Source organism: Tripterygium wilfordii, chromosome 2 (genome assembly GCF_013401445.1).
Source record: "Tripterygium wilfordii isolate XIE 37 chromosome 2, ASM1340144v1, whole genome shotgun sequence".
Taxonomy (NCBI): Eukaryota; Viridiplantae; Streptophyta; class Magnoliopsida; order Celastrales; family Celastraceae; genus Tripterygium; species Tripterygium wilfordii.
This window is the reverse complement of record NC_052233.1, coordinates 956,567-968,871: the sequence shown is the minus strand read 5'-3', so window position 1 is coordinate 968,871 and position 12,305 is coordinate 956,567. Positions and strand designations below refer to the sequence as shown.

Here is a 12,305-nt window from a genome sequence, read left to right as displayed (position 1 = left end):
CTCTATCAATCTAGTTGTATGTCGAAAGCACTACATGTCCATAATTTTGATATTCGTAATTGTCCATAATCTAGGTGGCATGAGAAGAAGTGTGGGTGACCATTTTGTATAGATTATGGACACCAAAATTATGGACACATGTTATTTTGGGTTGTGTATACACTGTATCTTATTAATTATTATTTCCTTTCCACTTATTAGTATATTTTCTTTTTTGAAAATAATAATTTCTTTCTTTCTTTCTTTTTTCCAATCTCCCTCGCTAAAAATAGCGAAAATCCTTGTTGGGTAAGTTCCAACCCGCACGAAAGGCGTAATGATTTGGGTATTGTCTTGGAGAGAGGCTTGATAAAAATAGACATGTATGTGAAGATAACAATTAATATTAAAATCAATATTATTGATAACAAAAAAAGAAGAAATCTGAATCATGCTAAACATGCTAAGAATGTAAATAGAAAGATAAATATGTAAAGGCTAGCATTGATTCCCAAAATGTGGCAATGATTTTTATTTTATTTTTTGGTGAGAAAAATATGGAAGTTACTACCTTGTCCTTGTATTGGCCTTATAAAATCCCCACAATGCAACAATGAAGAGTCAATCAGACAAACCAGCAAAGAAGCTGGTTGAAGCAAAGAGCCAAAGACATGAAGCCCATCTTGCTCTTATTCTTTGTTTTCTCTCTTCTCTTGGTAAGCATTTCATTTCCATCATATAATTCATGATTTGATTAGTTCTTGTGGATCCGATTTTTACATCCAAGGTATTTTCCGTTCTGGTACCTCTAATTGCGTTCATATTCTCCCCTCACGGATTTATTTCAGAAAATTATCTCGTTTCTCCCACTCGAACAGACAATCCCATCCCAGAGCAAGCAATACCTTTACCTTAGATGCAAAAACCGCATCCACAATTCTTATGTATTGATTCGTCTTGATTAATACACTGATTCTCCGCCTCTTATTGTCTTAATATATAGTTTGTGGAATCCAGTTATGGAAGAAAGGAGCCAGGGGAGTACTGGAAGGTCATAATGAAGGATCAATCCATGCCAGAAGCAATCAAAAATCTCATTACCCAAAATCATTCTTCAGACAAAAAGATCAAGTTTGTAAAAGATTTTGATGTTGGGGCTAATTCCATAATATATCACAGTCGCGACATCAACAAACGTGGTCAAGCCAAAACTGAAAGCTGAGGAGGAGGAGATGCATAATACCATAAACCAGCAAGGATCCAATATGAAATAGAGGGCTTATGTCTGCAGCATGAAAATTAATTTGCTGGTTTTTGGTTTTCTGTTACTATTGGCCCAATTAATGTTTGATAAATAAATAATCAGTCGATTTTTCTCATTTGCAGAATAATATTTGTGAATAATATAAGATAATTATTTCGCTTTGGGTTATCCTACAGTTTTGTTTCTTCCAACCGCAACTACTACAGGCCGAAGCCACAAATTCACTGAGCAAAGCACCAACTACTAATGAGTTAAAGTTCAACTCATGCTTGGGAAAATGTCTTCTTATTTTTAGGGAGTGGGCTTTTGCCCATATATTGCACATGATTTGGTGCAAACCAACCGATGTGGGACATGATTTTCAACATGCCCATCGAGATCCTTGCACAGAGAATTTCATCATCGGTAAAATGTTTTCAGTTTTATCATGGGATAAGTATCAGGGCAGTCCCTAAATTTACTAAAAATAGTCAATTGAGCCCTTCAGCTTTTTTTTGGGCCAAACCAACCCCTCAACTTCCAACAATGGGCCACGTTTACCCTTCCAGCAATATTCCGTTAAAACTATGATGACATGGCTGTTAAGTAATGAAGTACATTTTAAAAAAATTTAAATGATATTCCACGTGACGTACACGTGGTATGTGCCAATCATATCATGACACGTGTGATTCGATAATTTAGGCATTTGTGAAGTTTGGTTCGCTTTTATACATAATACTTATTATCTTTCGGACCTTTTAAGCCCTTATTCTCTTGGTTATGGGCCAATTAAGCCCCTGTATTTTAAGAAAAAGGGTAGAACGACCCCCTATTCCAAACAACAAAACAATAGATATACAACTTCCATCAAAAGTTGGCATCTTCCATAAAAACCTGAACATCCATCTCCAGTGACCATTCCATCTCCGACGACCTCACTCTTCTCTCTCAAAGCTTCCATCTTCGGCAATCATTTCATCTCAGGATCGACGACCCCCAAAATTGATGTTCTCCTCTTCTCTCTCATTCTTCTCCTCTCTCTCTCCTTCAATACTGCCATTACCGATAGCTCTAGAGCGACAACTTGACCCAGATGATCTACTTCGAACCCTAAAGCCAAATCAAAATCCCATAAATCGATTCCCAAATTGAAAACCCAAAGTATGAAAACCCCCAAATCAAAACCCACATCTTGAGACTAATCAGTCAAACGACACTTATTTCAGAGGGGTTTCGAATGAGGAGGAGGTTAGGTTGCAGAGAATGATTGATGATAATGGTGGTGGATGGTGGTAGTAATAGTGGTTGCTGGCGGTTGACCATCTAGTCTCTGTAGATCTGGTTTTGCGAAGGGAAGAGGAGGAGGAGGTTAAGTTGTAGAGAAGATTTATTTGTGTTTGATTTTTGATTTTTTTTGAAAGTCATGTCACCTTTTCCATTTAATTTATTTTTTTGTCAAATGAATGTCATGTCACATATTCAGGTTCACATCAGTATTTTTTAATTGTAGGGAGACGGAAGGGCTAACATGGACCATTGAATGAAATTGAGGGGCTGATTTGGCATAAAAAAACTTAGAGTGCTGGATTGACCATTTTTTATAAGTTTTAAGGTTAATGTGATACTTATTCCTTTTATCATCGATCATGCTTCAAAAGTTCTCATCTCACCCTCGTTTTGCGCGAGGAGATATTTTATGTGTATAAATTTTGGTTTGACCCATTTCTCGGTTCATTAATTCGTATGGTTTAGCTTGGTCCACTAATCCATAGTTGACTTGATTGATTGTGCTTTTGTCACTATAGGCCAAGTCTGTTTAGGGTTTCAAATTCAAGACTTTAAGGCTCTCTACCTTATTAGAGATAAGATAACAATCAAGGGTGGGAACACTTGTGCATTCGAATTGTGGAAGATACATTGGGCTTGTTTGGGAATGCTGTGAGGTGCGGTGTGGTGTTGTGAGTTATAAAACTGTGGTGCCGTGAGGTGAGTTGGAACGCAAAAAGTTGTTTGACGCATCACTTTTAAAACTGTGGTGCGGTGCGGTACAGTGCTGTGAGGTGCGTTTGGCGTATCTAAATTACGTTTATATTAGATGATTAATAATATTAATATAAAATCATTAAGGTTTACATTATACATTAATCTAAAATAAAATAATTGACCTAATTTGATTACGTGGACAATTCAACATATATTGTAAGCGTTTGGGAGTGTTGTGAGGTGTGATGAGGTGCTGTGAGGTAAAAAGTTGTGGTGCTGTGAGGTGAGTTGGAACGCAAAAGCTGTTTGGCGTATCACAAAAAACTATGGTGCTGTGAGGTGTGTTGCAACTGAACACAGTTGCAACACACTGCCAAACTCATACATTGTACTTGCTCCTCCTCATATAGCACCGTTTGTTCATACCATCACAAACAATTGCATGACAATGACAAATGTAAGAAATCTTCTTCTTCCCTCTTTGTAATAATCAGACATGTGCTATCACTTCTCTGTCCTTGTTCGTGGCCTATAAAGTGGACGTCACTGCTCAGAGTCGGAGATTGAAGAGCATAGTTTGCGAAATCTGGGAGGAATTAGTTGACGAAGACACATGAAACCCATCTCTCTTTTCTTCCTCCTCCTCCTCCTCTGCCTTCTCTCGGTGAGCATTTCCCAACTACACATATCAATTTCTTCCCTTTCTGGCTCAATTTATGCACTAATCGTCTCTTTCATTTCTTTGTTACAGATTGGCACAATCAGCCATGGAAGAAAGGAAGCAGGAGACTATTGGAAGAGCATAATGAAGGACCAACCCATGCCAGATTCAATCAAGAGTCTATATTTTCAACAAAATCCGAGGATTCCTCTCTCGGATAAAGAGAATGCGAACAAGTTTGTCAAAGATTTCGATGTGGGACGTAATGCCATCATATATCACAGTCGTCGTTGGGACGACCATAATGTGGAGAAAGTTCACATCAAGGACTACAAGCCGAAGCTCATGAAAGAAGAGAAAGTGTCTGTCGAATATGGATCAAAATAAGAGGGCTCAGCTCATGCTTGGAGTAGCAAATAGTGTGCTTATTACTAGTGCACAATAAATCAATAATGGCTAATCTTTTTCTTTCAGTTTTAATTAAGGTGTTTTTTTTAATAGAAGAATGCAATTTCATTAAAATGATGGTGGTCTTACAGACTAACTACTCTATTGAAATACCAATGAGGAGTTGCTCGGTTGGCGATCGGTTGGGTTAGAAAAATACTCTATTGACATAACGAAACTGGTAACCTGAATTATCATGCCACAAATCATTTTATAGCCATGATAAACTATCCAAAGCATGCAAATTGTATGATGATGAGGAATGCATTGCAGACAAAAAGTCAGACTCGATTTAGAACTCCTGGAAGACAACTTCATACACAACCTTGCTCTTTGAAAATGGCTCCATCTACAGGAGGTGGTTTCCACTTTTCAGGCATGAAAGGCAGGTGGCCTGGTGTAAGCCCAAAATATGGTTGGTATGCCTTGATGAGGTTGGACACGCGTGTATGCATGCATAAAGAGGAGGAAAACAAGTGTTGGATATGGGCCTTTTTGGGCCCGTGATTTGAATCTGGATGCTAAATCACACTAACGTGCTGGGCCGTTGATTTTTTCAGCAGGCTCGCCGAACGAATGAACGATGTGTTTCCATAATATTCTATTGGCGGAAGATAATTTTCTACTTCCAGAGATTTGAACATCTAACTATCCAATAAAATCATTTCACGTCTCGTGGAAACAGAAAATCCGGCATTGGCGATAGCAATATATGCGCAAATGGTTTATGTCCCGTCTTCACGGGATTTAAACGCACTGAACCAGAACCCCAACGGGGACAGGCTGAAAGAAAACCCTCTCGATGGAGGACAAAAGGCGAGCTCTACCGCCGGCGAGCTCATCTGCGGGAACTGGAATTCAGGCAGGAGAGCCTGCTCAGTCCCGGCGCCGACCAGGAGGGCAAAAGAGAAAATTGAATGTACTATCGGCATCGAATACTTTGTCTACCCCGTCGAAACGCGTTACTCGCGAGAAGAACTTGAATTCCCACTCGTCGATCCATAACGGTCCCTTGACCCGGGCGCGCCAGAGCCCCAACATCCTCGCTTACGCTGCTTCCGGAGTAAAGTTCGAGGAGAGGCCAATATTGACTGCAGAGGCGGCCCTGGCGGATGATGAGCGACGCAAGGCAAGTGAGGCGGAGTCAAAAGCACTGGAGGCAGCACTTGAAGCTGAGTTTGAGGCAATTAAATCTCGGGATGCTAACTCGCACGTTGTACCCAGTCATTGCGGTGAGTACGTGTGTGTGTTTTGGTCCTCATTGTTGTGAGTTTTCTCGTAAACTTCGTGATTTTATTGTTGATGGAGAGGTTACGAAAAAGAAGGCGGTGAAAATTCTGGATTTTGCGTTGTTTTGCTTTCTCGTTTGAGCTAAATTTTGTTAAATGCTTGGTGTGTGAAGAAATGCTTATAAGTTTGAGATGTTGAGTTCTTTCTATTTGTGACATACCACTTTTGGAGGCAAAGTGGTGGTGTACATTGAGGGGAAGAGGACTGAAATTTGAACCTTTTGGTTGTTTGGCAATTACACTGGGCATATTCGTTGTAGCGAATGGGTGTCTGAAAATCAATTTCTTTTGCCATGGAAAGTCTTGCAAGGTTTGCAAAGTTATTGTGTGTAGATTTCTCTTAAAGAACTCTAGGTTTTCAAGGGAGATGAAGATACAATTGGAGGATAACATTTTTTTGAAGCTTAGGCCTTAGTGTCCAGTATTTATAGAGGGTGTTGTTTGTTAAAGTTATTTCATCAAGTCCAATAGCTCTTTGTTAAGCTAAGTGGAGCAGATTTGTTCTATGGCTCCCACATTAATTTGTTATCGTGGCTTTCAGGTTGGTTTTCATGGAAAAAAATCAATGTTCTCGAGGAGTGCGCAATGCCTACATTCTTCAACAATAAATCTGAAACCCAGACGCCTGATGTTTATTTGGAAATTCGCAACTGGATCCTGAAGAAGTTCCACTCAAACCCAAATGTTCTAATTGAATCAAAGGATCTATCAGAGCTTGAAGTTGGAGATTTGGATTCCCGGCAGAAGGTCTTGGAATTCTTGGACTACTGGGGTCTGATTAATTTCCATCCATTTCCACAAGATGTAGCTGTTGCCAGCACCAATGATGACAGAACAGCAAAAATAGATTCTTTCCCTGATAAAATTTATTGCTTTGAAGCCATTCAGCCATGTCCGCCCATGGTTCCTAAACCCAAGTTACCCAATATTAGAACTCCGGCTATGCCTTTTGGGGTGTTTCCAACTTCTGCAATTGCTGAAGAGTTGGTGAGGCCAGAGGGGCCAGCGGTTGAGTTACCTGAGTACCATTGCAATTCTTGTTCAGCTGATTGCTCTCAGAAGCGCTACCATTGCCAGACGCAGGTTGGTTCTTTCCTGGCTATTCTTAATTTGAATTTTGTAAGATTTTGTTGCTCTTCATGTCAGAACATTATTCCAAAATCATTATCCCAGGACCCAGACAAATACAATGATCCAATTTTTCATCATCTGACCTTAACCTTAATATGGTGTCTACTACACAGTACTTGCTCCTGTAATATGTTTTATGTCTTAGTACACTGGCTCAGCTTGTATTTTATCTTAGTTATTTGATTGGTCAATGTATTGTTTGGCTATGGGAGAAATGTCTTGGTAGTTGGTACTTTTTATCCATTTCTTCCTGGGAAAAAATAGTAAATATTATTTATGGGGCAGATTATCTCATTCATTATCTTTCCAGATTAGTAGATCTTTCTTTTTTCTTGCTAAAAAATATCTCCATTATTAGCTTGTAAAACATTCTGCTCAGAAATGAGGATGTGGTCCCAGATAGCATATTGTTCAGTAACACTGGGGAGGGGACATTCACAGTTTTAGATGAATCTGATAAAGCCCTTTGCATTTGTGAGAAGTGATGTCATTTAGCTCAAGGCATGTGGGATTGAATAGGGAAGTAAAAGATTTAAGACGAGATAATATATGACACAACAGGACCATTGATTGCACAATCAAATTGAATGTTAATAACTTGATAAAGTAGAATCACAAGTTAGCTAGTTCATGTTTTAATCCAACATCAGAGATGCTTCATATAACCTTGAAATGTGTAGAGAATGGGATCCAGTTTTGTTAACTATGTTTATTTGAATTGCATCTGAAGTAAATTGGTGTTTCAACTTTTAATTAAGGGGTTGTTAAATTTCAATGACTATGATACCTTTAGAATGGTCCAGGCATGACATGCAATCAAGCAGATGAAAGGTTATGAATTGAAACAGATTTTGAGAAAAGACTGAGATCTGTGACAATAGTCTCAAAACCAATTTGGTCATATGCCGGGATGGTCCCGAATGGAAGAGATATGTGTACTAATAAGACTAAATAAAAAAAATTATAGAAAGGGGTGTACACTTAGTTTCCATTGATTTGGAAAAGGGGTATGATAGGTTGCCTATACAAGTGATGTAGTGGGTTCTAGAGCAAAGAGGGGGAGGAGAGAGGGGGTCCAGTGGAACTTTATAACTAAGGATATGTTAGGAGCAGTAGTTAAAAAATAGCAAGGGATTGAGAGAGAATTTTCCATCACTATAGGTTTACATCAATGATCGATGCTGAGTCTGTCCTTGGTTTTCATGGTGATGGATGAACTAACAAGGTCTATTCAGGACTAAGTCCCTTGGTGTACGTTGTTTGTGGACGCAGTTTTATTAGGAGATGAGACCATACCAGAGTTAGTTTGAATTTGGAAAGATGGATATAAACTTTGGAATCTACAGGTTTTAAAATATGTAGGAAAAGACAAAATCGATGAAGTGTAAGTTTAGTAAAGGTAGGAGAGGAGATTAGGAAACAATTAAATAGGCAGGAAAGAAATACTTAAAAGTAAGAAGTTAAAATATATTGGATTTATAATTTAGAATGACGGAGGGAGGAAGATGGTGAACCAAATAGGATTAAAGCTAGTTGCATTAAGTGGAGGAGTGCATCTGCAGTCTTGGCCAACTGACTGATACCCTTGAAGTTGAAAAGTGAAATTCTAAAGGTATGCAGACCTTGCAGTGATGTACAGTACTTAGTGTTGAGCTACGAAGAGACAAGATCCTCAAAAAAAAATAAGTGTTTCAAAAATGAGAATGTTGTGTTGGATGTGTGGGAATACAAGGAAGGATGGGCTTAGGAATGGGATTATTCGATGTAGGATAAGGGTAGCAATAGTCGAGAATTAAGATGTGAGAAAATTGACTAAGATGATTTGGGCAGATAAGCGCAAAGTTATTTATGCGGTAGTACATAGGAAAATTTCCATTGGGACATGATAAAAAAAAGAGTAAGACCGAAAATAACATGCATGGAAGTGAGGAGAAAGGACTTGGACTCTAAGAAGTAGGTGAGAGTTTGTCTTTTGAGAGGAATTAATGGTGAAGGAGAATTCATTAGTAATTTCTTATTTGGATTCAGTAGCCGACCCCAGAATCATTTGGGATAAAGGTTTTGATGATGATGATTATTTTGTTGATGATGCTGACTTATGATGGATGGGGTTACCAACCTTTTTTCTTCTTTTTAAGACAGTAACGAGGTTACCAATTATAATGGCTAGAACCACACTTTTTTGCGAGAATGGACTCGATAAAGTTCGTGCAAAAGAAAATTCTGTTAGATGAATATGCGTAGCCCTCTGTGTTGCAAATGATTGAATGCCTTGAATTTGCCTGTTAGTAGCTACTAGCTACAAGGAGGTCGACTTTCATACCTTCATAGAAAATGTCAAAATGGTATTGTGCTATAGTGATGAAATCATGTATAGCGGTTCAAACGGATTCGATGTCAATTTATTTTAGTATTTGGTTCAGTTGCTGCAGGATTTGTATTCTGTTTTCTGAACATGTTCATATTGGACAGGCAGATTACGATTTGTGTACCGATTGCTTTAATAGTGGAAAATTTGGCTCCGATATGTCTTCATCAGATTTTATTCTCATGGTGCCTGCTGAGGCTCCAGGTGTTAGTGGTGGAAAGTGGACTGATCAGGAGACTCTCCTCCTCCTTGAAGCATTGGAACTTTACAAAGAAAACTGGAATGAGATTGCGGACCATGTTGCCACAAAAACAAAAGCTCAATGTATTTTACATTTTGTTCAAATGCCGATTGAGGAAACTTTCCTTGATTCTGATGAGGATATTATTGCCAGTTCCAAGGAAACTGCAGATCCAGCTGCATCCACTAATGATTCTTCTGTCTCCAAGGATGATAAGGAAACAGACAAGGGTAAGTCTAGAGCTAGTGAGGATCAGCCTTCTCCTATGGAAGAAACAAAACCAGAAGATGCATGTGAAGCAAAAGCTTGTCAGGAAACTTCAAAAACAGAAAATCTTAGTAACATGAAAGTTGGTGAGCAAGCTTCTGCATCAGCTGGTACTGGTGAAGTCAAGGCTGCTCATAAAACTGGTGAAAACATTGCGTTAAAGGCTCTTAGGGAAGCTTTTGGAGCTGTTGGTTATTTTCCAATGCCTGGAAGACCACTTTCATTTGCTGAAGTGGGAAATCCTGTCATGGCACTGGTAAGGGAGTTTTCCTCTGGAAAAAATAAATGTACTTTAAAAATTTCAATGACCATGTACATATGACTGCTATGCTGACTGGGCATGCATCAACGCATGATAGATTTTATCCTTCTCCCCAAAATAAATTGAGGCATTAACAGAAGTCCATGGTCTGTACACTGGCATGATTGCATTTATAATTTACTGGTTGCTGTATTTTATAGGTTGTGTTCCTGGCACGGTTGGTAGGATCTGATGTTGCTAATGCTTCAGCCCGCAGTTCTTTAAAATCCGTGTCCAGCAATTCTCCAGGTCTGCAGCTGGCCACTAGGCATTGTTTTGTTTTGGATGACCCCCCAGTTGACAAGAATGAACCTGGTGCTTCTGAAAGGTATCAAGAACTTCTGGTTTTTTACAATTGTCGTGGTTGTGAATATTATACCTGATGGCCTGAATTTGCAGTGCTGTCACTGATATGGTGGATAGACAAACTAGTAAAGTCAATGAGGAGCAGATCAATACCCAGAAAGAGGAGAACTCTACCTCTGGTTTGAGTGACAGGGATTTCTGTTTTAAAAAAGATGAGAAAATGGAAAATTCTATTCCTAAAGAACAAAAGAGTTTGATTTCGGAAAATCTCAAGCCTGCAGAGAAATTACTTGCTGAAAAGCAGTCATTTTCTTGTGAAGTTGTACCTGGAAATATTGATGAACCAAGAAATTCAAAGTTAGCAAAGGATCCAACACTAAAGATCATGAAAGAATCAGATGATTTGGCATCTAAGGCAGAGTTTCCTCCTAGTTGTGTGAAGGGGCATGAAGAGGAAACTGCATTAGGAGAGCATTCTCAGCCTTCAGAGGTAAAGAATGTGGAAATGTTATCTGATATGCTCTCTCTGGAAAAAGATATCCACGGTCATTTGGCTACATCAGGGTCAGTTGGAGAGCCCTTTCTACCTGCAGAGACATTGAAGGACGTGGATAAGGCATCTGATTCTCTGCCTCCTGAAAACAATGAGCGGCAGTTGGTTATATCAAGTTCCGTTATGGAGCTGTCTCAACCTACAGAGGTTACAAAAGATGTTGATATGGTGTCTAAATATTTGCTTTCTGAGAAGAATGGGCAGCAGTCAGTCCCATCAGATCCCGCTGGAGAGCCCTCTCTACCTTTGGAGGCACAAAAAGATGTAGATATGATATCTGATTCCCTGTCTTTGGAGAAGAATGAATATCTACATCCAGAAGCTTCAAATTCAGTGATTAAAAATGGAACAAATGCCGGTATATCTCTCTCTATCTCTCCTTCTCTCTCTTAGTGTAAGTGTGTGCTTGTGGTGGAAAAGACAATGTAAGCTCTGTAAGGGGATGCCATAAATTATGAAATAAGAAAACGAGTCGGTGGGGGTTGGAGAAGAGAAGGTTGGGACAAATATATTTCTTGAAGTTTATTCAAAAACAGGAGCACTTGCAATTGGTGTTAGGAGATAAGTAGCTTTTGTTTCATTTTTTGTTTAAATTTTGGGCAATTAGAAATGCAGCACAATACCTATTTGTTCTTATGTATTTTTTTTTTTGGATTATTCAGGTGAGGATCAAATAAAAGACAGTAAAATGGACAGGCATGGCTGCACAGAGACCAAAGACATGCAGGATATTGATAAATTAAAGCGTGCAGCTGCTTCTGCAATCTCGGCAGCTGCAGTGAAGGCGGAAGTTCTTGCAGAGCAGGAAGAGGAAGAAATCCGACAACTTGTTGCATCAATGATAGAGAAGCAGGTAATCCCATTGTCGAGTAGGCTTCTGATGCTGTTTTGTGCTGCACTCTTTAGATGTCTGACTTTCTGAACAATTCCATTTGTTGCAGTTACATAATTTGGAAACCAAGTTGGCTCTCTTTAGTGAGATGGATAGCATAATTATGAGAGGAAAGGAGCAATTGGAGAGGTCAAGGCATAAGCTATTCCATGAGCGTGGACTGATAATAGCTTCACGGCTTGGTTTACCACCTTCATCATCTAGGGCAGGTCCGCCATCATTGCCTGCCGACAGAAACGCTATGAACTTTGCAAACTCAGTTCCAAGGCCCCCACTAAGCATGACTTCCATACGGCCACCAATTTCAAGAACCATGGGAACTGCACCTCCCACTTCTAACCCTTTTGTAGCCTCCGCTGTAGCAGGAAGTACCGTCCAGCCTTCAGGCCAAGATAGAACCCCTTCGGTTGTGGCAAAGTAGTCTTTGCATGGCGTACCATTAATCAAGCCTCATCCAATCAATTGCCTGTTTTACCAAGTGAGTACCTTTTTCCTTGAAGAACTTGGCGGATCTTCAGGGTTTATTGCATTCAGGGTTATTTGGCTGAGTGAATGCAATCTAAATCCCATATTGCAATTGATTGTGATTATAGTTGTGTCAGTCAGACTCGGAAAGGAGATTTTAAATGTGTGTGTTTACT

At 39.3% G+C, this 12,305-nt stretch overlaps 2 protein-coding genes across 4 annotated transcripts; both read left to right on the top strand.

The window, feature by feature from the left end:
* The first annotated feature begins 3,734 nt into the window (after positions 1–3,734).
* LOC120005490 (organ-specific protein P4-like) lies at positions 3,735–4,367 on the top strand. The gene is made up of 2 exons (XM_038855135.1): positions 3,735–3,872; positions 3,960–4,367. Exons 1-2 carry the CDS (start codon positions 3,822–3,824, stop codon positions 4,254–4,256), a joined length of 348 nt encoding a protein of 115 aa, XP_038711063.1. The 5' UTR covers positions 3,735–3,821; the 3' UTR covers positions 4,257–4,367.
* A 619-nt stretch (positions 4,368–4,986) lies between these two features.
* On the top strand, positions 4,987–12,265 carry LOC120013473 (SWI/SNF complex subunit SWI3D-like). Of its 3 annotated transcripts, none has more exons than XM_038865310.1 (7): positions 4,991–5,548; positions 6,147–6,688; positions 9,209–9,868; positions 10,075–10,241; positions 10,313–11,130; positions 11,435–11,621; positions 11,714–12,265. In XM_038865310.1, the coding sequence occupies exons 1-7, from the start codon at positions 5,119–5,121 to the stop codon at positions 11,763–11,765; spliced, it is 2,856 nt and encodes a 951-aa protein (XP_038721238.1). In that variant the 5' UTR covers positions 4,991–5,118; the 3' UTR covers positions 11,766–12,265. The 3 variants fall into 3 exon arrangements, with proteins under 3 accessions (XP_038721245.1, XP_038721238.1, XP_038721230.1); XM_038865302.1 differs by having other exon boundaries at positions 5,002–5,548; positions 11,435–11,625; XM_038865317.1 differs by lacking the exons at positions 11,435–11,621; positions 11,714–12,265 and adding an exon at positions 11,256–11,426 and having other exon boundaries at positions 4,987–5,548; positions 10,313–11,184.
* Positions 12,266–12,305: the final 40 nt, after the last annotated feature.

Coding starts and splice junctions, on each gene's coding strand:
- LOC120005490 (XM_038855135.1), top strand. CDS start 3,822: ATGAAACCCATCTCTCTTTTCTTCCTCCTCCTCCTCCTCTGCCTTCTC. Junction 3,873..3,959: donor TCCTCCTCTGCCTTCTCTCG/GTGAGCATTTCC, acceptor TCTTTGTTACAG/ATTGGCACAATCAGCCATGG.
- LOC120013473 (XM_038865302.1), top strand. CDS start 5,119: ATGGAGGACAAAAGGCGAGCTCTACCGCCGGCGAGCTCATCTGCGGGA. Junction 10,242..10,312: donor GAACCTGGTGCTTCTGAAAG/GTATCAAGAACT, acceptor CTGAATTTGCAG/TGCTGTCACTGATATGGTGG. Junction 11,131..11,434: donor TAAAAATGGAACAAATGCCG/GTATATCTCTCT, acceptor TGGATTATTCAG/GTGAGGATCAAATAAAAGAC.